The sequence below is a fragment of the Labeo rohita genome, chromosome 13, assembly GCF_022985175.1.
Source record: "Labeo rohita strain BAU-BD-2019 chromosome 13, IGBB_LRoh.1.0, whole genome shotgun sequence".
NCBI classification, from domain to species: domain Eukaryota; kingdom Metazoa; phylum Chordata; class Actinopteri; order Cypriniformes; family Cyprinidae; genus Labeo; species Labeo rohita.
Window position 1 is genome coordinate 25,537,660 of NC_066881.1, and position 25,005 is coordinate 25,562,664.

The following is a 25,005-nucleotide window of genomic DNA, read 5'->3' on the forward strand; positions in this document are numbered from 1 at the left end:
CACTAATTATCGCTGACTAACCAATAGCGACGCACAAACGCATCGAACGGAAGGTACGTACCTGTGATTTGAGCAAATGAGGAATGCTGTCCTCCTAAATGATTCTCGGCAACGCCAAATATTCCAGCCAGATCAGTTTCCTCTCCGTTAAGCGTGCAGCTGGCTGCTCCTCGGTGGCAGAAATACCCCAGGGCCGCTTTCGCCCTCCTCACTCGTGCGCACACGCACACACGGACCGACTCCGGTGCCTGCCCAGTTCCGGCAGATCGATGGAACCGGCGAAGTGATGCCTCTTTCCCTTCGCGCGGCTCTGATGGATGCGCCGGTCACCGGGGCTGTCAGCGCCGCGCTCAGATCGAAGCGCCGTTGAAAAATGGAACCTTGGAATCCATGTGATCGGTTCTTCCGCGAGCCCCGAGCAACAGCGGCGAACGAACGAACACTCGCGCCCCCTCCTCCCTCTCTCTCCCTCTCTCTCTGTCCGTCTCACGTTATAGCGCAGGAAACAAGTTGGTGTTCTCACAACCGAGCGGGCCTCGTTTCATTTCATGACCAAGCATCCCGATTCAGCACCAGTGCAACCGCTGCATCCGTCAGCATCTGTGCATTTCATCTGCGGGCATCACAAACCCCCTTGCTTAATTACCTCTTCATGCAGCTGAGAGACTGCGCGACCTGTCCTGCTCGTGTTTTCCGTGCATCACGAGAGTGAGAATTTTAAGATGGCAAATATTGAGAATTAAAGTCACCTCTCTCTCCCCCCCTTAAATCTCCGCCTCCCTTCTCCAGATTTCGCCTTGGAAACACACCCTCCGCCGAACACACGCGGACACGCGTCTACGTCATCGCATCAGCTGGGACCGACAAGATGCACCATAATTCATGTGCATGTAATATCACATCTGCACGCGTGCCTTCAAACATTGTTTAAAATACCACGTAAGGCCATATGTGGAATAATTGCGTGGAGCAATAGGTCAAAAGTATCTCATTTGGTCTACAGAGGAGAATTAAGACTTTAAATGGGTCATGACATGGATTTTTCCTTAAGGTTTACTTATAAAGTTGAATTGTTTTGCACAAATATGTGGAAAATATGACTATTTTCAACCCTCATTCTGACCCTCTGTTTAAAACATCAGGTCACTGTTTTGACTGGCTTAACGCCCCCTCACTATTACATGTGAGTGTTTTGACAACATAATCAAAATAAAACGGTAAATTACAGACAAAGCATTATGAATCATTTACTTACAGTTTGTGATGCAGCTGCAGTCGGATCTAGTATCGGTACCGCTTCATCTTGCAACAAATGTTTCTCTGTGAACATGACACTGTGCCTCATTTACAAAACATGCTCTGAACAATCCTCTGACATGATCCGGGATTCCATTAAAAATAAACCATCCACTTATTCCTTACGCCTATTTGTACAAAGACGCGAACGAGCTGTTTAAAGGGGTGATGACATGAGAAATCAAATCTTTTGGTACATAAGAGGTCTTTGTAGCATTAAAACATATTGCAAGTTTCAAGCTTAAGACATCCTTCTCATTTTAAACGAAGTATTTATTTAATCAAGCTCCAAAAATGACTCGGTTTGAATCATATGGGACAACGTGATGTCAGCTAGCCCCAGTCGTTTGCATAAACTCCGCCTCCAGAATAAAACATCAACACAGGCCCTGTCCATCAGCATTTAGTCGCTAACAGCTGACTTGATCACACAGAATGCAAGTGTCGTGTCACGTCAAAAGCAAGTAAAATTAAACCACTGCTATCTTGTCTACACTGGATATAGTATACAGATCTGCATTCACTTTCTGACATAGTTCACTTGCGTGAGTCTGTAATCAATAGGGCAAATGGAGTGAAAAACAGCTGGAGTGGTTTAAACAGCTCGTTCACATTTTTTACAGATATCAGAAAGATCCCAGCACGAGCAACAAGTGGATAGTTTATTTTTAATGGCATCCCGGTTTGTGTCGGAGGATTGATCAGAGTGTTTTGGTTTTGTAAACGGGGCATGCATTGTCATGGAAAGTTCCCAAAGAAACACTTATTGAAAGATGAAGCAGACTGCAGCTGTATTACTAACAGTAAGTAAATGATGTATAATTTTTTGCCTGGAAATGACCGTTTTATTTTGATCATGTTGTCAAAACTCAAAACATGCAATAGCGAGGTGGTATTGATCTTGTTTCGAATGCAATGATGTCACCCTGCACCTCGGATCCAAACGAGACATTTTCTCAGGGTTATTACATAAATGCTTTGTTATTGATAATGAGAACATTTTAAGTTTGGAACTTGCAAGACGTATTAAGCATACAAAGACCTCTTCTATATCAAAAGATCAAGGGAAGTTTGGTTTCTTATGTCATGACCCCTTTAATGCTTCAGCCTTCAGTCCTAAACTCTCTTATTTTTCAGACCTCTTCTTTCAAACCACCTGTCACAGACAGAAAAATCAAGTCTTGTCTGACCTTTTTTCTCATTGACTATCCTTTTTTATCCTAACCTGAAAAGCCTCACATTATGTAACTATTTGTTCCTGTGAGTGGTGCGGTGCCAAGGTCAACTAAAATACATATACTGATAAAAAAGCGTACACAGTTTTACTGTATGTTGCTTTGAACATTTTAGCATAAATGCAACAATTATTATGTTAACTATAAAACTCTATGAGATGCTACACAACATATTCTGACTGCAGTCACAACATTTCAGTCCTTAAAGAATGTAACATGGTTTTGGATTTAAGCTCAATTTTGTTGACATACAGGGCTGTACAGGGTTAACAAATGATCTCAGATCAGCTGTTTACAAGTGAAAATCTATGAGGCCTTTTACTGACAATCAGATCCAAAACATATCAGTCACCTAATCTGTGTTCCTGCAGATATCATTAATGCTGATAGTATCAGTCCTACTTCCAGCCAAGGAAAGTGTGTGTGTGTGTGTGTGTGTGTAGGTAAGAAAGAGAAAGACTGTGCCCAGGGTAATCAGCCCACTGTACCAGCCTCTTCTAATTATGGCTGCCCTTCACATGACCAAATCATTTATCACATATAACAAAGCTAAAACAAATTACCACAGACGTGCGCACACACACGTAATGACCTGTTAACACACACACCAGCTGTTCTGTTGAGGAGAATTGTGGATATTAAGAGTGAAGGACAAATGAGCTAAGGAGTGAATCAATGAATGAATCAATCGTTGTTAAGCTGATAGTCAAACATCTCTCTGGTGTTTGGTAATAAAACTTAAAAATTTGTCAGCACTCATTCCCAGTTGCTTCCAGATCTCTGGATCTTTGATGCTCCATTGGCTGCCTAATGTAAGTCCTACAATAATTTAAATTAATGCAAACACTAGACACAAACCAGAGATTTGAACAAACCCCTAACCAGAATATGAAACAATGGCACATAACTTGGTATCTAAAACCTCATTCGCAATTCAGATCACAGGGTTGTGAAAAATTTCTTTTCAAGTCCTTAATGTAAATTTGGTCACAGCCACAGGAAGTAGAACTGGAATTTGAATTGGAATGGCAGGAAGAGAGGATTTGCAATTTGCTGAGTTACAATTCAAAGAAATATAAGACAGGTCATGCATTCTCAGAAATTAAGTGATGTTGTACCCTGGACCACAAAAATAAATGTATTAAATATGATCTTATATAAAGTATATTCATATATTAGTATAATAATAATTAACAAATAAGAAAGGATACCTGAAATTGAGTGCTGTCAAACGATTAACCACAATTAATTGCATCCAAAATAAAAGTTTTTGTTTACATAATAAATGCGTGTGTACTGTGTATATTGTACTGTGTGTATATATATATATATATATATATATACACACACACACACACACACATGCATGTGTTTATTTAAGAAAATATTATGTTTATATATTAAAAATAATTATAGATAATAATAATTTCAGGGCTGTCAAATGATTAATCGCATACAAAATTAAAGTGTGAGTTTGCCTAATATATGTGTGTGTGCTGTGTGTAATTATTATGTATATATAAATACAAACACATTCATGTATATATTTAAGAAATATTTGCAAGTATATGTATTTATTATAATTTTTATATAATGTATATTATATATAAATAAAAATATTTTGTACATAAATGACATATTTCTCTTAAATATCTACATTAAATTCTGTGTATTTATATATACATAATAATTACACATAGTACACACACATATATTAGGCAAACTCAAACTTTTATTTTGTATGCAATTAATCACGATTAATCGTTTGACAGCCTTAATTAATTATATGAATATAAAAATATAAATGGAAATAAACGTAAATATTTTCAAAATATATATTGTATGTGTGTGTGTTTATATACACATAATAAATATACAAAGTACACACATATTTTATAAAAAAAACTTTTATTTGGATGCGATTAATCGCAATTAATCGTTTGACAGCACTAATCAAATTGATCAAAATTCATAATAAAGATTAATAAAGATTTCTTGAGCATCAAATCAGTATATTATTATGATTTCTGAAGGATCATGTGACACTGAAGGCTGGAACAATTTGGAAAATTTAGTCACAGCAATAAACTATATTTTATAACATTAAATGAAAAAAAAACAGTTATTTTAAACTGTAATACTATTTCACAATATTACAGATTTACCGTATTTTTATAAATGAATGTAGCTTTGATGAGCATAAGATACTTTGGTGACACTTCATGTCATGGTGTCTTTGTTACAGTGTAATTATATATTTACTGTAAGTACCGAGTAATATTAACTTCATGTTCTTACTATATAGGTAGGGTTGGGATGAAGGTTTCATTTAGGGTTAGTTGCACAATTATGCATCACATTAGGGGTCAACCAATTATCGGCGCAGATATTCAGCATTTTTATGGTTATCTGTCATTTTTAAAATGGATTTGCAGATACAATAATTTCAAAGCATTTAAAGAAAGTTTTTGTCTTTCTTTAAAAGAGGCCTTGGTTAGTCTTAATTTTGACATTAATTTTCATTTTTACACCAGACATATATTGTTTCAAGCGATCGGTTATTGGTCTACTTGATCTGTAAGAACTGTTTTCGCCATCAGCCCTGAAAAACACATTTCGGTCGCAAAACACAAATCCATCTGGCCTTTTTAAATGTTTTTCAAAATGTTCCAAAAAGTCTTTATCAAGCCAGCTTTCAAAATCCCTGCTTTTCAAAATGACAGTTATCCCTTGTGTCATCTTTACCAGAGCTCAAACTGTGTTTGTATCTTCACTCTCTCCTCTGACTCGTCAAAACACTCTAACATTGTGGTGGCGAGTTTTGCACAAGCAAACGCTACTCACATTTTCATCAGCGGGCAGACTCTGGTGGACAGTGTGCCCACAGCAGTCACAGAGAGGCTGATGCAGCGAGAGCCACAGAAGAGCAGATATAGACCTCAGCTGTCTGCCTCCTCCTGCGGTGAGACAGGCGTGTGGCAGGCAAAAAGTCCATCAGCTGATTCAGCACGTCTGTCCACCCTCAGTCGTCTTACCTACTAGGGACAACACCTATAGTAGCCAGCTCTAATGCACGCTGATGGGAAATTAACACAGAGACACACTGTAAATGATGGGACATTTATCTCTTCTGTCATATTTAACAGAGGTCAAACTGTGTGTGTATCCTCACCCTCTCCTCTGACTCCTCAAAACCACAGATGCTCCAAAGCCAGAGCAGTCCTACACACACACACACACACACAGGTTTAAATATTTTATGGGGACATTCCATACACATAATGATTTTTATACTATAAAAACTGTATTTTCTATCCCTTTACTCTAACCCTACCCCTAAAACAGTAAACTACTGCCATTTTAGGTTTTCAAAAAACAATTCTCTATGATTTATAAGCTGTTTTCCTCACAAGCAGCAAAAAAATGTCCCAACAGTGTCAAATATTACTGGAATTACTATTCTTGTGGGGACATTTGGTCTCCATAATGTAGGGAATACTACTTACACACACACACACAAACAGAAATGCAGCTTAAAAGAAGTCTTGACATGAGTAATCAAATTTGCCTTGATCTTTTGGCATATAAGAGGTCTTTGTACCATTAAAACATCCTTCAATTTTCATAACTTAATACGTCCTCCTCATTATAAACAAAGCATTTAATCAAGCTCCAAAAACAGCTTGTTGAGATCTGAGGTGCAAGATAACATCACCCGGGCACAAGCATTTGCATAAACACTGCCTCCAGAGCAAGGCATCGACGAATAGTCATCTTCTCACCATAGGCCCCGCCCACTGGTGTTCGTTTGCTTAACGGCTGACAAGCTGAATTTTTTGTAAACGAGGCACAATGGAGAGTTCACAAAGAAACATTTGTTGAAAGATGAAGCAATACTAGATCTGATTGCAGCTGCATCACAAACTGTAAGTAAATGATTTCATAATGCTTTGTCTGGAAATGACTGTTTTGATCATGTTGTCTAAACAATAACTTGCTATGGCGAGGGGTGTTGATACTGTTTACTATGCAGTGACGTTCAGCCAATCATAACAGTGGTGGATTCCTAACAAGCCTTAAAGGACCCGCCCCTTAAAACAGGTAATTTTTAAGCAGAGGGTCAGAACGAGGGTTGAAAATAATATTTTTTCCACATTTATTTCTTTTTGTGTCTGTGTGCAAAAAACATTATTAACATTATAAGTAAACATATTAAAATAATAAAAAATATATCCATGTCATGACTCCTTTAATACTTCTTGATAAATAAGTCGGACAATCAGTGTTTATAAAGCATACATTTGCACTGAGGAATGAAAAAAAATTGTTAACACAAGACATTTTTCGCATCCAATAACTTTCTTAATGCGTATTCATAATTTAAGAAAACTGTTAATAAAATAAAAATAAAAATGACCAAAAAAAATCATTTTAGTTTTTGAAATATTGTAAAACGTAAATCCTATAGACCAATTTGGAGTAGACGTCACAGTTACGTCACAAAATAGAAATAAAAACATGACCGTTCAAAAGTCTGGAGTCAGTATGATTTTTATTGTTTTTATTGTGCAAGAATGCATTAAATTGCTATTCTTTTGAACTTTCTATTCATAAAAGAATTCTGGGGGAAAATGCATCATGGTTTCCGCATAATACTACACAGCACGACTGTTGACAACACAAAACTGATAACAAGAAATGTTGCTTGAGCAGCAAATCAGCATATTAGAATGATTTCTGAAAGGATCATGTGACACCAAAGACTGTAATGTGCTGAAAATTCAGCGTTGCAATCACAGTAATAAATGATGAGATTAAAAAATACATATTTAAAATTATAACGTGTATTTGTGATGTAACGTCACTACAATATTGTCTATCTGTGTAGTGCTGCCACAGAGTAAAGGGATGGAGTAAATCTGCGCTGTGCGTAGATGCCCAGATGGCTTGTTAGTGCCAGTATATTTGTGTGTGCAAACATGATTGGCAGAGCTGAAACGTGTGTGTTTGTGTGTCTGCGTGCTGAAGTATGAATGAATCTGAGATTGTGTGTCTACGAGATAATGCATTCGTGTGTGTTCTGTGCCGTAGTTCTGCCAGAGGGTGTGTATGTGTGTGTATTTTCTGCCTGAACAGTCCTTCTGCTGCAGAACATCAGGATATTTATAGAACACAGAATTATGACAAGAAAAACAATAAGCTATGCATATAGAGCATCACATGCATAAAAAGGATTATCAGTCAGTAACGGTGCAGTGCGAGTATAATTCTGTTGGACATAATGGTTTATGTGTGTGCGACACTAATGTTATCCGGTTCAGCACAGAGGTGTGTGTGTGTCACACTAATTATATGGTACGAGCTCTAAAAGATAATTACAATACTAAGAGTCCATGTGGGTGTTTGTTCTTCAAGGGGAAAAAGGGGTTTTCCTCTAAATGTTGTCAATTTCACAGCAGGGCCCCTTGTGAAACCTTCACATACACACACACACACCTTTCTGTCCTCTCTGTCATGTGAATATGCGGTAAATATTGAATTTGATTTCTTCTTTTCTTAGTGCTGCGATTAATAATTGATGCCGTTTTCTTGCAGTTTGTGATGAAAAATTGAAGCACACGTGTGAGGGAGTCTCAAACCACAGCCTGAGAGCACGACTGCACATTTACAAATACGAAACGCTTAAATACACAACACACACACTACACGTGTGACATACAGTACAGGCCTATATACTGTATGTATGCAGCTACATATGCCACATATAGACATGTTTACTTGCAGAAGGCAGTTTATTAGTTATTGGGCTTGCAAGAAAGGACTATATAGATATTCTTCAAACATTGTGTTTAGGGTTTGTTTTAAACCCCAAACCCTAGGTTTTAAATTTCTGAATCAACCGCCTAATATACAAACTTAAGTTATACAAATTTTCTATCACTTACGTCTCCAAAGTGAGATTTTTTAAAAACTTCAATCTTTACTAAAAATGTTTAAAATCAGATATCGGACTGCCATTACTCCAGTCTTCAGTGTCAAATGATCCTTCAGAAATCATTTTACTATGCTGACATTTCTTATTATTTTCAACACTGAAAACAGTTGGAAGTGGAAAACTGTCATGTATTTTTTCAGGATTTGTTGATGAATTGAAAGTTCAAAAGAACAGCATTTATTTGAATTAGAAATATTTTGTAACAATATAAAGATAATTTATTGGTCACTTTTGATCAATTTAGTGCATCCTTGTTGAATAAAAAGCATTAATTTCATACTGACTAAAATCTTACTGACCCTAAACATCAATCTGGCTTTAGAAAATGCATAAACTTAGTTTATATTAATGTTAATTCAGTACGTCTTAGTATAATCTGATAGAACAGGCACCTTAGGCCATATTAGAGAAGAAGAGAGCACTTACGTCTCCTCTGTGATGAGGCTCTGCAGGTGAGATCTGATGGTTTTGAGCCAAACGTATTGAGTCAGCTGACAACTTGAGTCTCAAAGCATCTTCCACAAGTCCTCTTTGTGCATTGCAATAGCTGCTGGATTGGCTTTCTGTGGGAATTGATTAATTTGTGCCACCATCGTCCAAGCCACAAAGCTCCCACTGACCTCTGACTTCTGTATAGGTCCAATTTTAGACACTGGAAGGAGATACTTTGTTCCTTGCTGCTTTCAAATATCTGCTCTGGGTCTCTAAAACTCATTTGGCTTCCTAAAATCTTTTAATAATTTGCATAAAATCAAACATGCTATACAGACACAGTCAACAAGCCTATGGGCGAGGCTTCCGGTTCATTAGCCGCTATAGGCTAATATACATGGAGAAAACGGTAAAACTGTTAAAATGGTAAGACACACCAATTTGCAATATCAAGCAGCAAAACGAACTTTACAGCTAAAAATACCTGGACCCGCCAGACACATAAAATGTACAAATGGCTGCGCCCACTCTTACATTAAAAATAAGGTGGATATAACAGAGAGAAATGTCCAAAATGCAAAAGAAAACATTCACACAGAACGCATTTATCCTTGAAAAACACAAGACGCGGGCAGTGGAATGAGAAAAAAAAAAAAAAACCCACAAAGGCTGCATCCGAAAGCTCTAAAATGCTGCCTTCGGAGGCAGCATTCCAAGGCAGGAAGGCATCAAGACACTTCCGAATACAAATTCAGTTTCACTTCCTGTCTCCGTAAGGTACCTTTGATTGAATTTTGAAGGCAGCATAGATGTATCCTTCGCTGCCTTTAATATCCCACATTCCATTTCATAAAGGTTGAGCTAAAAAAAAATAAAGATGGCGTCTGAAAGTTGTGTTTCATGAGGTGCCTTCATGCTAAAACATTGCCTGCAAAGTCACTGATGAGGCAGCAAGTAAGCTGTCTAGGCTTTCGGAGGCAGCCATTGTTTCGAAGACGCGTTTTTTTAAAAGTTTAATTTTTAACTTGAACGCCCGTCATGGGTAAGACGCCACAAAGACACGAATGCAATGTCAAAAAATAGCCGTCTAACATTACTCATGTTTACATGGTGCAGAAGTAACTCAGTGGAACGGAAAAACGCATTCTGTGTGAACGCCCCCTTTAAGGGGTGCTTACTATACTAGCCAGATTTCATTAACAACCACAAACCAATACGTTAAAATCCGTTTAAGGTAAGTCATTTTACTCGGCGGCCATCTTTGAAACGCCTCTCGGGCAGGTAAGTGCATCTCTTTAAATGGGGAAACATCAAATTCTCCAAAACTGTTCACCAAGCTTACGATTAAATTTCATATTTGAAATGACCAATGAAATCTGACAAGAACTGCCTCATAAATATAGTTCCTTATGCTCCAATAGCATTAAAAAAAGCTTATTTTTCAGGGTAGATCAGGCAGTGCGCATGCGCAGTACTGAGCGCACGTCTCAGAACGCAGACTGTTTCTATAGCAACCGAGACTTCTAACTGCAGCTGCAATGACTCGCTGACTTTACTAAACAACGATTGGCTATTTCATTAAGAAGGCGGGGCTTCGCCGGCATAATGAGCATTGCATCTTTCTCCATTTAAAACTATAGGAGTGACAGGTCTTGGGAATTCTGTAGTCTTTGGTTAAAATCACTTTGAACACCTGGAATTCACTGAACAATTTTGGCCCCGATTTACAGTCTGGAGAAGTCGAGGCTAGTTGCCGAAAGTCAGAGCCAGTCTGCAGATTTGAGTTGACAGATTCCAAAGAAAATCGTGTAGTGTATGATAGTCACAGACAATTTTTTAGCTTCAGACACTCAGCCGGAGGATATCAAACATGTTTGATATTTTCAGCCGATTTTAGAACACATATTGTTTCCATTTGTCATGTGTCTCCCAGCAACAAGGCAAACTTTTCTGCATGAGTTTATTGTGATCAGAACGACTTCAAAGTCTGGTAGAGTATGATCCTTAGCCCTGTGGTGTATGATGGTCGGGTTTCCGCTGTCACGGTTTACAAAGTCGGCAAATGTATGATGCCTAGGGTGCAGAAATTAAAAGTCCTGTAATGTATTTCAGCCTTCAGCGTTAGCAACCACATAGCAAAGTCCTAGCAACTGCAAACAAAGCCCTAGAGTTGTAGTGGTGAGTTTTGGCGAGCAAAAACACTCATTTTACTCAAAAAATGTAAAATCTAGTGAATATCATTATAATAGCAAAATAGCATAGATTGTCAGAAAATGTTCCCTCAGAAGAAAGAGGGAAATTACACTTTACAAGTGTGTAAAGCTTGACAATGCCTAAGCCAGATTTCTAAAACACTGTTAAATATTTAGTCTGCAAAACTAATCTTAGAAGCATGCACACACACACAAACCCACTAGGCAACATCATACATTTAAACATTTACAGTCCCCATTTTGTTCCTCTGCAGCGGTGAAAGTAGAATGAATTAGGCTGAAATGTTCATCTCTGCAATGACGAATAAAAAAATAAAGATGTTTGCTAACATCAGTGTGGTTCTGTGGTGGAGGTCTGAATGTAGTTCAAGAGGTCTAATTTAAATGCAAGTGCCACACTTAGTGGAGGAGTCAGATAAATTGCTCAGTGTTTCAGGGAGAAGTGGCTTCCTCACTGTAGTAAAGGAGGCTTGTCCACATAAATCTGTTAGTGGGTTGTTAATCTAATGGTTAAGGATCTGGGCGGAAGAGGTTACGGGTTCAAGTCGCCACTCAAGCAGAGGGAACTGAGAAGTTGTTGACATCACAGTTCAGCTTGGTCACGTCTGGGTTTTTGAGCACAACATTAAATCTTTGATAACATTTAGCATTTTTAACCATGTAGCGACATACAGCACAACGTTTATATAAACATATATGAGAATAAGAGAAAATCATGAGAAAAATCATACTTTTTTTTCTTTTGTCCATATATAGTCAAATGATCGCTAACCACATATTAAATTATTATCTTATTCAAAGACCAAATCATAGTATGGTTACTGCACAAAACACAGAGCATATGTCTCATTTTATTATTAAATTAATAATGCTTTAAAGGAGAAGTCCACTTACAGAACAAAAATGTACAGATAATGTACTCACTTCCTTGTCATCCAAGATGTTCATGTCTTTCTTTCTAAAGAAATTGTTTTTTAAAGAAAACATTTCAACTTTTTGAAATTTCAAAATGCAGTTTAAATGCGGCTTCAAATGATCCCAAATGCGGTTGTAAACAATCCCAGCCGAGGAAGAAGGGTCTTATCTAGCGAAACGATTGGTTATTTTCATTTTAAAAAAATGCAATTTAAATACTTTTTAATCTCAAATGCTCATCTTGTCTTGCTCTGCCTGAACTCTGTGTATTCTGGTGTATTCATACCCTAACTGACATGAACCGGAAAAAACAGAGTTCAGGCACAGTAAGACAAAATGAGTATTAAAAAGTAGATAAATTGTATTATTTTCATGAAAATAACCATCATTTCGTTAGATAAGGCTGGGATCATTTACTTTGGGATCGTTTGAAGCCGCATTTAAACTGCATTTTGGAAGTTCAAACTCAGGGCACCATAGACGTCCACTATATGGAGAAAAATGCTGAAATGTTTTCCTCAAAAAACTATTTCTTTACGACTGAAGAAAGAAAGAGATGAACATCTTGGATGACAAGGGGGTGAGTACATTATCTGTAAATATTTGTCCTGGAAGTGGACTTCTCCTTTAATGAATAGATTAATTAATGATAGGCTAATAACATATGAATGGTAAATTAATAATAAATTAAACACTTTCAGCTCGCATTAAATGAATGTCATGTAGAGAATTCACTGGTATAAAAGCACTTCTTTTCTATAGCAACACTTGTCACAACAAATTAATTAGTGTGTTTTTGTGCTCCTCACCTGACCAGCCAAAACATCTCAAAAGTTTATTGAAACATACTAGAGCCTTTCCCTGTCAGCAGTGTTTTGACTTGAACTGGACACATGAGTGGCTTTAATGCCCCCTGAGGATATCTGGACTCCTGAAGTCAGATTTGTTGACATGTTCCCTTCGGCCCCTGAGGATCATTCCCACTTGAGCAATTAAAGTGACAGAGCACATGATATGGCAGCGCTGGAATTTCCAGCAGGAGAGTGACGAGGGGGAAGAGGGAAAGTCAGCAGGGGCTTGTTAAAATGTGCCTCGGAACAAAGCTTCACATCACACAGATGAGTCAGTGCTGGCGTTAACATTAGCCTGAGAGCGGCAGACCATGCCCGGATCCTGTCGGAAATACACGTGCACTCCAGGAGTGAATCAAGACGTGATTCGTGAGCGGCTTCACAGCTGGATGCAATGTAAACCAAAGATTCAACCTTTCAAAAAAAAATGTAAAAAAAAAAAAAAATCACGACCATAGGTGTAGCATTGATCATAGCAGCAGGAGGTCATATTCTACCCAGATATTAGTGCATGCTGTGCAGCATCTCACTGATGGATTTATGGATGATGATGTGCAGGTTGCACAGCACTGTACATATGAGCAGCATAAAATCAAAAATCACAAAGTGAGCTCAGAGACAGTAATCCGACAAGTTTGGGGGCTAAAGGTAGGACTATCACATTAAATTATAATATAACTCTCACCAAACATGGCTCAACAGTAAGGATGGCCGGCTGGCCTAGGGCCAGTGTAAGAGATTTCTGGGCCGGCTGAGAGAATAGCAGTTGACAGTGTCACTGAAAATATTGCATTCATTGATCTTGTACATCCATTTTTAGTCCTTGCAAACTTAAACATGTAGTATTCTAGAATGTTGTTGCAAATTCTGCTGATTTGACAACAAAATAATGTTATTTAGCTGGCTAACATAGGTTTTGTTGAAATGGCAAAAACAACTTGAAAATGTGTTGAAAACTACAAACTATATTATATAATAAAGTTGTTTTATATCCAGCTTATTGCTTTTTTTTAATAATACTTTTTGTAAAACGATTTTTGTACAAAAATTTGTAACATTAAGGTAACTATAAAAATGCATTGCTAAAAAAAAAAAAAAGAAATATTTTGTATTAGTTTTTGGAGTTGGTGCCTGAGAAAATGGAGGAGGGGGGAAATCCTTGCTAATGAACCCTGTAAATTCCCCATCCACCAGGTCGCGAGAACGTTCTGGGGAAAATTTGTATAGATATGATGCTCTGTTATTTATTGTGCATAAATGATTGTTCTAATTATTCTGTACTTTCATTGTATGCGATTGATATGGAGTATGGAGTAATTTGATGATTTCATCTTAAATTAGTATATAAAAGATTGCTCTGATCTGTCATATAGCCTATCAGGGCTTAAACGGATCGCAGTTGATCTGTGATATGTACGGACCAGGTCCAGACTCCACCATTCGGCATAAGATTTTCAGATTAATTTGCCAATTTACATGTTCAAGCTATTTAAAACCACAAGAAGAAGAAACGAAACAGAACTCAATTTGTTAGTTGCGCTCTGTTTTTGCACACACCCAAAGATACCACAGATTGCTAAAAGCGAAAGAGTCGTTTCCGTACCACTTGTAGCACCTAACTGAACAGTAAAAATAAGCAAGTTTGAAACCAAAGAAACTGGTAATCAACTTGGGCCATGGCTGAGACATGGAGATAGTAATAGATTGGGATTCACATTCACAACAGGCTTTAATGGACTAAATGCCCATTCACTTATCGTTCTTTGATCTTGGCTAATAATGCACATGGCATTCAAGTAATTGTTTTACACTCGAATTACAAAAATGAAGATATAAGATATGGGCCATTCTACAGAATTGAGCTGTCTTTTTCCAAAACATTTTATGCAAACTGTATAATATCCAAGGTACACATTTCTAATAACTGTGCAGTTAATTCTCATATTGTATTTTCAGAATGTTTTGTAATATTTGTCCTTTCCCCAAATTTGTCACTACTGAAACACAGTAATAATATAATTTAATTAGAAGGCTTTGCTTCATTTTTTTTTTAGGGTTAGGGTGTGGGAAAGCCACTTGAAAGCCATTTGAAAGTGCCCAATAAATTATGATTTTACATATATTAACCTTACTAACATTTTAAATATTATTGCGGGTTTCAATAGATAAAAGGATCTTAGTAAACATCTAAGATTTGAATACTTAAATGCTTTTTAAATGTGTTTTTGGTTGTGGGACATTCTGTAGAATGGCCCATATACAGTTTTAATTGACAATTGTCCTGTAAAATTATGAAATTAATCATTAAAGGCTTAATAATTATTTTATTACAAGTTACAATACTAATATTTATGTCTTAAATTCCTCACTGATACACGTAAAATCTTAATAATTTTATTTTGGCAAAAAATAGGTGAAATGATGTAAAGTTCTATCCACAGAAATGTTGGCAATTGTGCAAACGTGTAAATAAAGAGAACCCAGCACACACGAGTTTCAAAGATGCAAATTAAACTCACCACTCATGCAGAGATGGAGTTTGTGAGAGGCAGCATTTAGTGTGAACTGAGGTGCTGCAAACTCTGTAGGCTGCACGCGAGTAACGCAGTGCCGCTCTTCACTCTGAAACACACTACACTCGAGACTATGTACTTAATTAAATTTCCACCTTTGATTTCATAATCACACTAAGCTATATTTAGATGAATTGTGCAGCCACATTTACTTATATTTTACATCCAATTTATCCATTACCTTTTCACTCACTCAAGAACCCCAAGAGACACTGCTAGAAACCAACAGCCTGAATAAGCTCATTAAAAAAACAGGACCTGAACCTTCTGAAGATTGTTGCAGAGAAGAGAATAACGTTCAAGCTTCATGCTTGCTGAAATGAGGTGTACAGTGAGCAGCAGGCTGATCCACCATAGGTGTACAGAAGGTCATCCATGCCTACTGCCTTTAGACTGTAGCATTCACCCACCTTGTGCACAGGCACCATTGGTTCTGTTTGTACCATTGAAGGGGTTTTATTCACTCAAATACAGTACTGGGGCTTGAGTTATGCATTACAGTGAATACGAACTGGTGTGGTAATGGCAACCTTACTGATGCCGTAAAAAAGTGGGATCACTTTGGACACTGGACAAAGAAATAATGCTATACACATATCCAGCCACACATTCATAAAAGTATATTAGGCCACATATTTGCAAAAAAAGACATCAAAGTGGCATTCCATATGGCAGTAGAATCCAAACTGGTAGTTCCTGGTCTAGATTTAAGAACATATGACAGTGGTGATTTATTATACAGTGACAACCACTGTAAACCATACTGGTTTTATGAGTGTCTTACATCTTTGGACCAGCAGGGGGAGTTTAATGTTTTAAAGTTCTATGTGCCTTTATTGAGCCGAGCTCGCTGCTGCTCCTGGTACTCCTTCGAATCCTCCCAGGGACGTGGGCCACGAATGTTCTTCCACTCATCTAAGTTCAAATCCTGCAATTTCTGTAGAAACAAAAGAGATACATTATATTACATTATTAAACATAATTCGATTATATTTTCAGCAGCCATTACAAGTCTTCACTGTCACATGATCCTGAAATCATGCTGATTTGGTGCTTAAAAAACATTTATTTTTCTGAATGTTATGCTGTTTAATCTTTGTGTGGAAACCTTGATAGTTTGTCAGGATTATTTGATGAATACAAGCTCAAAAGAACAGCATTTATTTGAAATAGAAATTGTTGTCATTTGATCAGCCTTGCTGAATTAAATCTTCATGAACAGCAGTGTACTTAGGTGCCAAAGATGAGTCAGCTAGAGCAGAGCGTTTGTTTGTCTGTTTTGTGATTCACGGTGGGTCAAAGTAGGATCCAAAATGAAATAATTTAGATGACACATGACCAAGTTAATGTTTATCATCTAAATAAATAGCTGTGAAGTGGTTTATAATGACTAAATTTCCCTGATTCCACTTGAGGGCGCTCTTCTACTACAATCTCATAGCAGAAGGTCAGATTTAATGGCATTGTAACTTCATATAATGGCTGTAAGACTAAAAATAAAGTTTTTAAAGTCAAGCAGAGTATAATGACGGTATGTTTCTGCAGAGCTGTGGACAGCCTCAACCACTCACAGCCTGAAATGGAAATGCTAAATGAACCACCCAGTGCACTTAGTTGGGACTAAACAGTTAACTAGACACTTTTCATCCAAAATAACTTACAGCACGCTAATTGCCGGCTCAGTCAGTCTCCCTGGACAAAACCTAGTGTTACGTGTCCTGCTTGACAAACAGCATGCGATTACAGTTCCTGAGTCACCGTATGTAAGGTCCAAACGTGCACCAATTGCATTTAACAAGCCAGATGCTTAACCATTAGGCTACCACAACCTCACTAGCAAGTAAACATAACTTCCAATCCACAGCAAAACAGCAGATGGCTCTATAAAACATTACAGCACTATAAAACATTAGCACACACGCAGATCTTTTCATCACTCATTACCTCATATTCTTCCTGAAGGATAGACGACTGTTTTTTAGTATTCACCCGGGCTTCCAGTGCAGGGTCCATCTAAAACAAACATGTAATCAATCAATCAATAAAAAAGTTAACAAAAAACTATAATAATGTTTTACTGAACAGCATAAATCAGTCCCAGCTTAAGTTCTGTCACTGCCACTTGGCCTGTACATGAACAGATTATTTGATGTTATATTTCAGGCTAGAAAGTTTTACATACCTTCTTTTTTATCTTCTGCGCATCATATCTAATCTGAGTGAATTCTCTCAGTCCAAACGACCCTCCCACAACCAGCAGCTTCAGACCAACATAAAATATGAGTAGAAATATGAGCACTAGAGTGTTTATGATGTACAAGCTATTGATTTTACAAAGACAGAAAGTCTACAGCATTGTTTTAAATAGAAAAAGAGAACTTGTAAATATATTGCGCATTGAGAAATTGAATATCAACATCAACAACGAAAAAATAAAACAATGTGTGTCAAAATTCTGGAACCTAGAACTGAATTATCTGAGAATTCTCTTTTGTCATCTTCTTATTGTATTTTTATTATTATTGTTGTTTTATTTATCAGTGACTTGATAACGTTTTTATATTACTGCGTAAAAATAAACTGAATTGTGTTTTTGTAGTACTGTTCAATCTTTAACTGAAAAGGGGGGGAAACTTAAAAAAACATTATTACAAAAATAACAGTTGACGGTCAGTTAAACACAGTAATGTACAATAAATATTACTATTATCAAAACTATGAATTCGGTCTAATTATTACTGAGGTTTGCGTTACACAACCTTTTAAATAGTATCTATAACACTTGACGATAATGAATGACAGCTCATCCTGCATACAGATATATTTCAAAGCGCTCACCAGCATCGGGATCCCATATTTCACTGTCCTGTTCTTTTGCAGTTTACGAACTTGATTCCACATGTCTAGTTCATGTACGTCATCCTACAATTTCATGTTAGTCAGAATAAAGTCAGTAGGGCACAATTTAACACGGCTCCACTGGGCGCCGCCATGTAAACCCACAATCCCCGCAACGGCGTCGTTCAACCTCATAATGCGTCCGTGTAGAACTAAGGAGGAGGAACTAACGAAGGAGTTATGGGTTCCACAAAAATGAGGAATAGAAATTTAACTACTGTGCGTGTGAATAACATCTGAAGCACATTTTCAAGGTTAGTTTAGCTAAATTATGAAGGAACACAACACCTCTTAACTTTATATTTGAACTTATATTAGAATGTTATATTTATATTAGATCTTTGTTGTATAAATCAAATTTGTAAATAAATTTAGCAAGCACCTTTAAGGACCAGACAACATAAAAATCAGTATATCAAAACTGACATTTTGTGGCCTTTATTTCGTATCTGTTAGCTTCGAGACTAAACTCCCTAAACTTAAACATAATGCCCTTTTTCTGTGAGGCAGTCTAAGCTGAAAAATTCTGTCATAATCAAAGCAGTTGAAATAAATAAATAATCTTTTATCCACCTTATTATTCAACGCATAAATAAGCGTATGGGCGAGACTTCCGGTTCATTAGCCGCTACAGAGAATTAAGAAGAATAAAAACGTGCAGTAAACAGCAAAGCTGTTTGCACTACAAACCGGTGTGTTCATAATTAAGATAATACATTAAAATAATATAGTGAGACACCAATTTGCAATATCAAGCAGCAAAACAAGCTGTTTCGTACAGCTAAAATATCTGGTCATGGTCGAGACTGGAAGCCATACCTATAAAATTTACAAATGGTCACACTTACGGGAAAAATAAAGGGGATAAGTACTTATAAAATGTAATTATTTATATGGTGTTTGTTAGTATGTCAAAGCCAGGGTTGCCATGTTTTCACAACAAAACCCACCCAATTGCTACTCAAAACTAGCCAAAAAATAGCCCAACCACGTTTCGAGGGGGTCCCGTGTTAAAAATCAAGTTTGGTAAAATACACGTTTCCCTGGTAACATTTGCATTCCAGGGGATAAATATCACATTTTTGGGGTTGCTTCAACCTGCGGACATGATAAACAACCAACAGCAAGTGTTAAAGTAGCCCAATTTTGCAGAAAACTTGGCAACACTGGTCACAGGTCAAAGAAAACACAAAGCCAATATGGCACATCAATATCAACAGCTAAGAAGTTAATTAGATTATGTACATTCTGAAAATATAGGATTTCTTGCACACTTTCCTGTTTCATTAGGAAATATTAGTAATATAAAATATAAGTAATTTAATTTAATTATTGAGTAAATAAAACAAATAAATGTTAAAATAAGTTAATATAACATATTTCTCCTTCATACATGCAATTAAAAACACAAACACACAACTGTGATTGTTTCTTTATTTAAATTTTCATCATTTTTAAAGTTTTTTTAATAAGGTGAAGAAAAATACCTTTTTTTGTTCTGTATAATAAAATATGTTAACTTTATTCCTTTATGAAGAGGAAAAAAACAAACAAACAAAATAAGAAGTAAAAATACAGAAAACATTCCTCCCGGGAGGGAGTTTTCAATGTTGCGCTTGGAAGCAGAAAGGGGAAGATCTGTTCATGAAGTCTGACTCACCGTCATAAGAAAAACGTTCGAAAAACAGTCTCATCAACAAGCATTTACTGTATGTAAAAAAGCGGATCAATCGTAACATGATCATGCAGTATCACACCGGTCAGAGGTCACAATGATGACACGATGCTGCCTACCACTTGCTTTATGTACAGTATATCTGTAACCGTTTGTTGCATATTGTACATTTACATGGAGAAAAGAGTGTCAGGATTTCCTGTCCTGTTTCCTGTTCTCTCCCTCAATGTGACAAACTCGTAATTACGAAGTAGGATCTTCTGACAAGCGTGTGAAGGCAGCATCTGTGTAACACAAACCCCAAAAAAGGCAAGACAGGCTTCATGAACACAGCTGGAGAAAGAACAGGAAGCTGTATATGACACACAGGAAAGGTCTGGGATACAAAAATGACGGAACGTCATTGGGTGTTGCTGATGGAAGCTGCTCTGAATGGCTGATCTGGGACCAGTTCTGCTTGCTCTGCTTGTTGGTGCTAGATCAGCACTGAAGAGCCTCTTTTACTCTCATAGTGCGCGAGCTGTGTGTATGTGTGTGTGTGTGTGTGAATACGTGTATTTGTGTGTTTGTATCAGAAGGCAGGTTGGCCCCATATGTGGGGGTCACGGTTCAGAGGTCACTCTCCCCATAGAGGGCGGTGGAGAAGGACATGTAGTCGAGAGCTCCCGGGACGGCGTCAGGGCCGGTGTAAGGCGTCATGCGGGCGATGCAGTACTCGGCCTGGTCAGGGGGGAGCTCACGCCTCAGCTCATCTGCCAGGATATAGTTCTGCATGACAAGAGTTATTCATTTGGTTATACATTTAGACACTTTAATACTGGGAAATGATTTTCTGCATGTTGTGTGTATACCTTGTCTCCAGCAAGGACTTTAAAGGATGCCATGACCTGATCAGCTGTGTCTGTGTCGGCCGTCTCGCGAGACATAAAGTCAATGAAGGCCTGGAATGTGACCACTCCCAGTCTGTTAGGATCCACAATGCTCATGATGCGGGCAAACTCCGCCTCTCCCTACACAAGAGAAACGGTTCTTAAAAATCACTACGAAAACAATATGAACAGTTGTTTCTCATTGGATTAGCATAGCTAATGCTACTTTTTTTTTACCAGGTATATTTATGTAGCTCTTTTTCAATAGCTGCTTTACCAGTTTATAGATAAAAATCTTATATACCTGATTTTAATGCATGCAAACCAAAATTATCTATTTTCTTATGGGGATATTTCTCCATGGGGATTATAACTTAGTTTAAGTCAGATTAACTTCCATTGACTGATAAAATCCATTGACTTTATTTTTTCCAGTTCATGTTAATTTTTTCAGGAACACTTGAAGGATTAGTTCACTTCTAGAATACAAATTTCCTGATAATTTACTTCCCCCAAAGTCATCCAAAATGCTCACGTCTTTATTTCTTCAGTCGAAAAGAAATTAAGGTTTTTTCTCCATATGGTGGACTTTAATGGGGATCAGTAGGTTGAAGGTCCAAATTGCAGTTTGAATGCAGCTTCAAAGGGCTTTACACAATCCCAGCCAAGGAAAAAGGATCTTATCTAGCAAAACGATCTGTCATTTCTAAAAAAAATAGTACAATTTATATACTTTTTAACCACAAATGCTCATCTTGCACTAGTTCAGCAATGCGCACCCTCAACTTCATGCATGTAATCATGTTGGAAAGGTCATGCATGGTTAGTTCTTCACCTGTGTACTTCGGTTCAAAAAGGTAGGGTAGGGCGAAAAACTCTACTTCTGCCTACATCACACGTGCATGATTATGTAATGCGTGAGGTCGAGATAGTGCAAGACAAGTATTTGTGGTTAAAAAGTATATAAATGTTTATATTTTTTTAGAAAATGACTGACTGTTTCGCTAGATTATTCCTCAGCTGGGATCATGTAGAGTCTTTTGAAGCTGCATTAAAACTGCAAATTGGACCTTCAACCTGTTGACCAGCATTGAAGTCCACTATATGGAGAAAAATCCTGGAATGTGTTCCTCAAAAACCTCAATTTCTGTTCGACTGAAGAAAGAAAGACATGAACATCTTGGATGACATAGGGGTGAGTAAATTCTCAGGAAATTTTTATATGCTGGAAGTGAACTAATCATTTAAGAAACTTTCTCAAGTAAAAAAAAATAATAGTAATAAAGCTCAAAATAAAATAAAATATAAATATTACATGAAACTTAAAAAATAATAACATTAGAAATATTCCCTTATTAAAACATCTAAAACTGAAAAATAAATAAATAAATAAAGTTATATATTAAAAATAATAATAAATACGGGAAAACGTACAAAAATTACAAAACTTAAAGCTAAAATGAAAACTGAAAATATAAAAATATTAGCTAATTCAAAATGTTAATAAATATTAAAATAATATATAAATAACACTGAATCGCATAGATCTAACTAGACTAATCTAGAGATCAGGAAATCTGTCCTAGACCGCATAGCTCTGCCTTACCAGATTATAACATTAAGATTCTAACTTTCTGCTTTACCATATTATCCACAATGTGGAGGTTAGCAATTTCCTGTGACTGAGATGGTTTTATTAGATAAATAACTAGAATAACAAAGTGCAGTAAATGGTAAAACTATGTGTGTTTATGATTAGACAAATAAATTAAAATAATATGAAAACCTATACCAGTTTGCCACATCAAGCAGCATAACAGACAGTTTTTGGACAGCTAAAATAACTGGAAGCATCTAAAACCAGAAGCCTTGCACTTTGAAGTAAAAATTGCAGCACCATCTTTTACATTAAAATAAGATGGACACCCATTATTGATTATAATTCTGTTTTTCTAGGTTATACCATGTAGTAGCACCATGTAGTAGATATAAATCTATAGTTATGCATGTAATACACATACACATAACTTGACTATAATACATTGATTTTTTTAACAGTTCATGCTACTTTTTTCCAGAAATACTTAGTCAAATAATATCCCACATAGATGTAACTAACCCAGAGTTTTAAAAAAATCTGTATGAAACCAAATGATAACTCTGACTTACCAGAAAACGTGGACATTAAAACTGCTTTACCATATTATACCCCATGATAATCATAAATCTCAGATTTTCCAGGTTAATCCAGAGGGAGTTACCACCCTGTTGAAAAACAGGGTGCTGGTTTGAGCTGGTTTAAGATGGTCCTTAGCTGGTCATGTGTTGGTCCTAAACAACTAGCTCCTGCTCAGGACCAGCTCATGACCAGCAAATGACCATCTTAAACCAGCTCACGGCCAGCAGCCATGCTTCAAAACATACCTAACTAGCATATTCTGTTTTTTTCAACAGGGCAGTTTATTATCCATGGGGACTACAACTCTCAGTTTAACCTGATCACAACCCATGGAGATTTGAACTCTCTGCTTTACCATATTATAACCCATGGAGATGAGGCAGGCTCTGAAGTCTTCTGCATCCATCATGCCTGTTCTCTTCTACAGGAACCCACCAGGGACAAACAGAACCAGGCAGTAGTAGAGAAAAAGATGAAGAGCGAAAAAGGATGGAAGGAGTATAGGTGAAGGAAGTCATTTTAGAGAAAGGTTTGAGAGAAAATGGAGAAAGGAAAAGAGAGTAGAAAGGAAAAAAACAAAACAAAAAGAGTGTGGTTAATGGTTGAACTCCCTGACTGGTGTTGGTGTGTGTGTACCTGTGCGTCGTTCCCGATATCGAAGCCCAGACTGATAAGGCAGGCTTTGAACTCCTCAGCGCCCAGTGTGCCCGAGTGGTCCTGGGTGTCAGAGCCGTGGGCAGGGTCAGAGGTCAGCAGCGTGGACATGCAGTACACACATGGGAGGGGTGAGGGAATGTCATGCAGACATGTGGAGGGGTGGAAGAGGGTCCATGCAGAAGTGAACAACGGGACAAAAGAAGAGAAAAGTGCACAAACGTTAGGACAAACTGTGCAGTACTGTGCCGTGAGTGAGGACAGAGAGTGATTGTGAGGACAGATCTGCTCCAAATCTGGGACCGTTGTGCTCGGTTAACTATGTTGCGTTGTTTTAAAGTGCCCCTATTATGGATTTTTGAAAATTACATTTCATGCAGTGTGTAACACACCTCTAAATAAATGAAAACATTGTGATGGTAAATCCATTAGGGTTCAGTTAGGGTATGTTGAAAAACTCCCATCTCATTTTCTCCTCCAACTTTAAAATCGCCCTACATCGCTGCAAAAGTACAGACCCAGTGTTTACAAAGTGAATGTACAAGGAGGGTCAAACACCCTTTACAAAGAAAGCGATGTAGGACAATTTTGAAGTTGGAGGAGAAAATGAGATGGGAGTTTTTCGACATACCTTAACTGTTTTGAAACGGAGTGCAGAGTATGCATGCGCATCGCAGTGCTAGACAAGACAAGTGCTTGACCGATCAAAATTTCGCTGGATAAGATCCTTATTCCTTGGCTGGGATTGTTCCGAGCCCTTTGAAGCTGCGCTGAAACTGCATTTTTAACCTTCAATCCGTTGAGCACCACTTAAGTCCTCTATATAGAGAAAAATCCTGGAATGTTTTTCTCAAAAAAATGAATTTCTTTGCGACTGAAGAAAGAAAGACATGAATATCTTGGATGACATGGGGGTTAGTAAATTATCAGGACATTTTTATTCTGAAAGTGGAGTAAACCTTTAAAAATTATTGCTCTCATGTACTCTGTAGCATGCAAAATACATATTTAGTGTGTGTGTTGTGTTTGCTCTGCGCAGCTTGTAGGTCTCTGGGTAACCGGCTAACAGCAATATCAGTTTGCTTGCAATTGTCTAGAATTGTGTCAATGAATAGTGGATGTTTGTTGTTATCACTTGGAGTTATAACTATATATAACTCCTATATAAACAGAGTAATACGCTAGTGTACAAACTGCAGTGTTTTATTAATACGTTTCTG

The 25,005-nt window shown here is 37.2% G+C and overlaps 4 protein-coding genes across 10 annotated transcripts in view; 1 reads left to right on the top strand and 3 right to left on the bottom strand.

The window, feature by feature from the left end:
- Positions 1-818, bottom strand: part of slc8a3 (solute carrier family 8 member 3) — a 55,871-nt gene extending 55,053 nt beyond the window's left edge. For 2 of the 3 annotated variants that reach the window (XM_051126927.1, XM_051126926.1), the window contains exon 1: positions 62-818. The gene's annotated coding sequence lies outside the window, so the exon portion shown is untranslated. The remainder of the gene's footprint in view (positions 1-61) is intronic. The other variant, XM_051126925.1, reaches the window with a different exon arrangement.
- gmfb (glia maturation factor, beta) overlaps positions 1-25,005 on the top strand; it is a 373,066-nt gene that overhangs the window by 185,756 nt on the left and 162,305 nt on the right. The gene's annotated exons all lie outside the window — the stretch shown is intronic.
- On the bottom strand, positions 15,697-18,546 carry LOC127175704 (cytochrome c oxidase assembly protein COX16 homolog, mitochondrial). The gene is made up of 4 exons (XM_051126951.1): positions 18,349-18,546; positions 17,693-17,770; positions 17,455-17,523; positions 15,697-16,447 (listed from the first exon to the last, which is right to left on the bottom strand). Exons 1-4 carry the CDS (start codon positions 18,409-18,411, stop codon positions 16,334-16,336), a joined length of 324 nt encoding a protein of 107 aa, XP_050982908.1. The 5' UTR covers positions 18,412-18,546; the 3' UTR covers positions 15,697-16,333.
- actn1 (actinin, alpha 1) overlaps positions 19,829-25,005 on the bottom strand; it is a 37,765-nt gene continuing 32,588 nt past the window's right edge. For 2 of the 5 annotated variants that reach the window (XM_051126932.1, XM_051126930.1), the window contains exons 19-21: positions 23,487-23,552; positions 20,935-21,093; positions 19,829-20,851 (exon numbers count right to left, since the gene is read on the bottom strand). In XM_051126932.1, the coding sequence (XP_050982889.1) occupies positions 20,693-20,851; positions 20,935-21,093; positions 23,487-23,552 (384 nt within the window). In that variant the 3' untranslated portion in view covers positions 19,829-20,692. Of the gene's footprint in view, positions 20,852-20,934; positions 21,094-23,486; positions 23,553-23,767; positions 23,849-25,005 lie in introns of all 5 variants that reach the window. The other 3 variants (XM_051126933.1, XM_051126929.1, XM_051126931.1) reach the window with 2 other exon arrangements.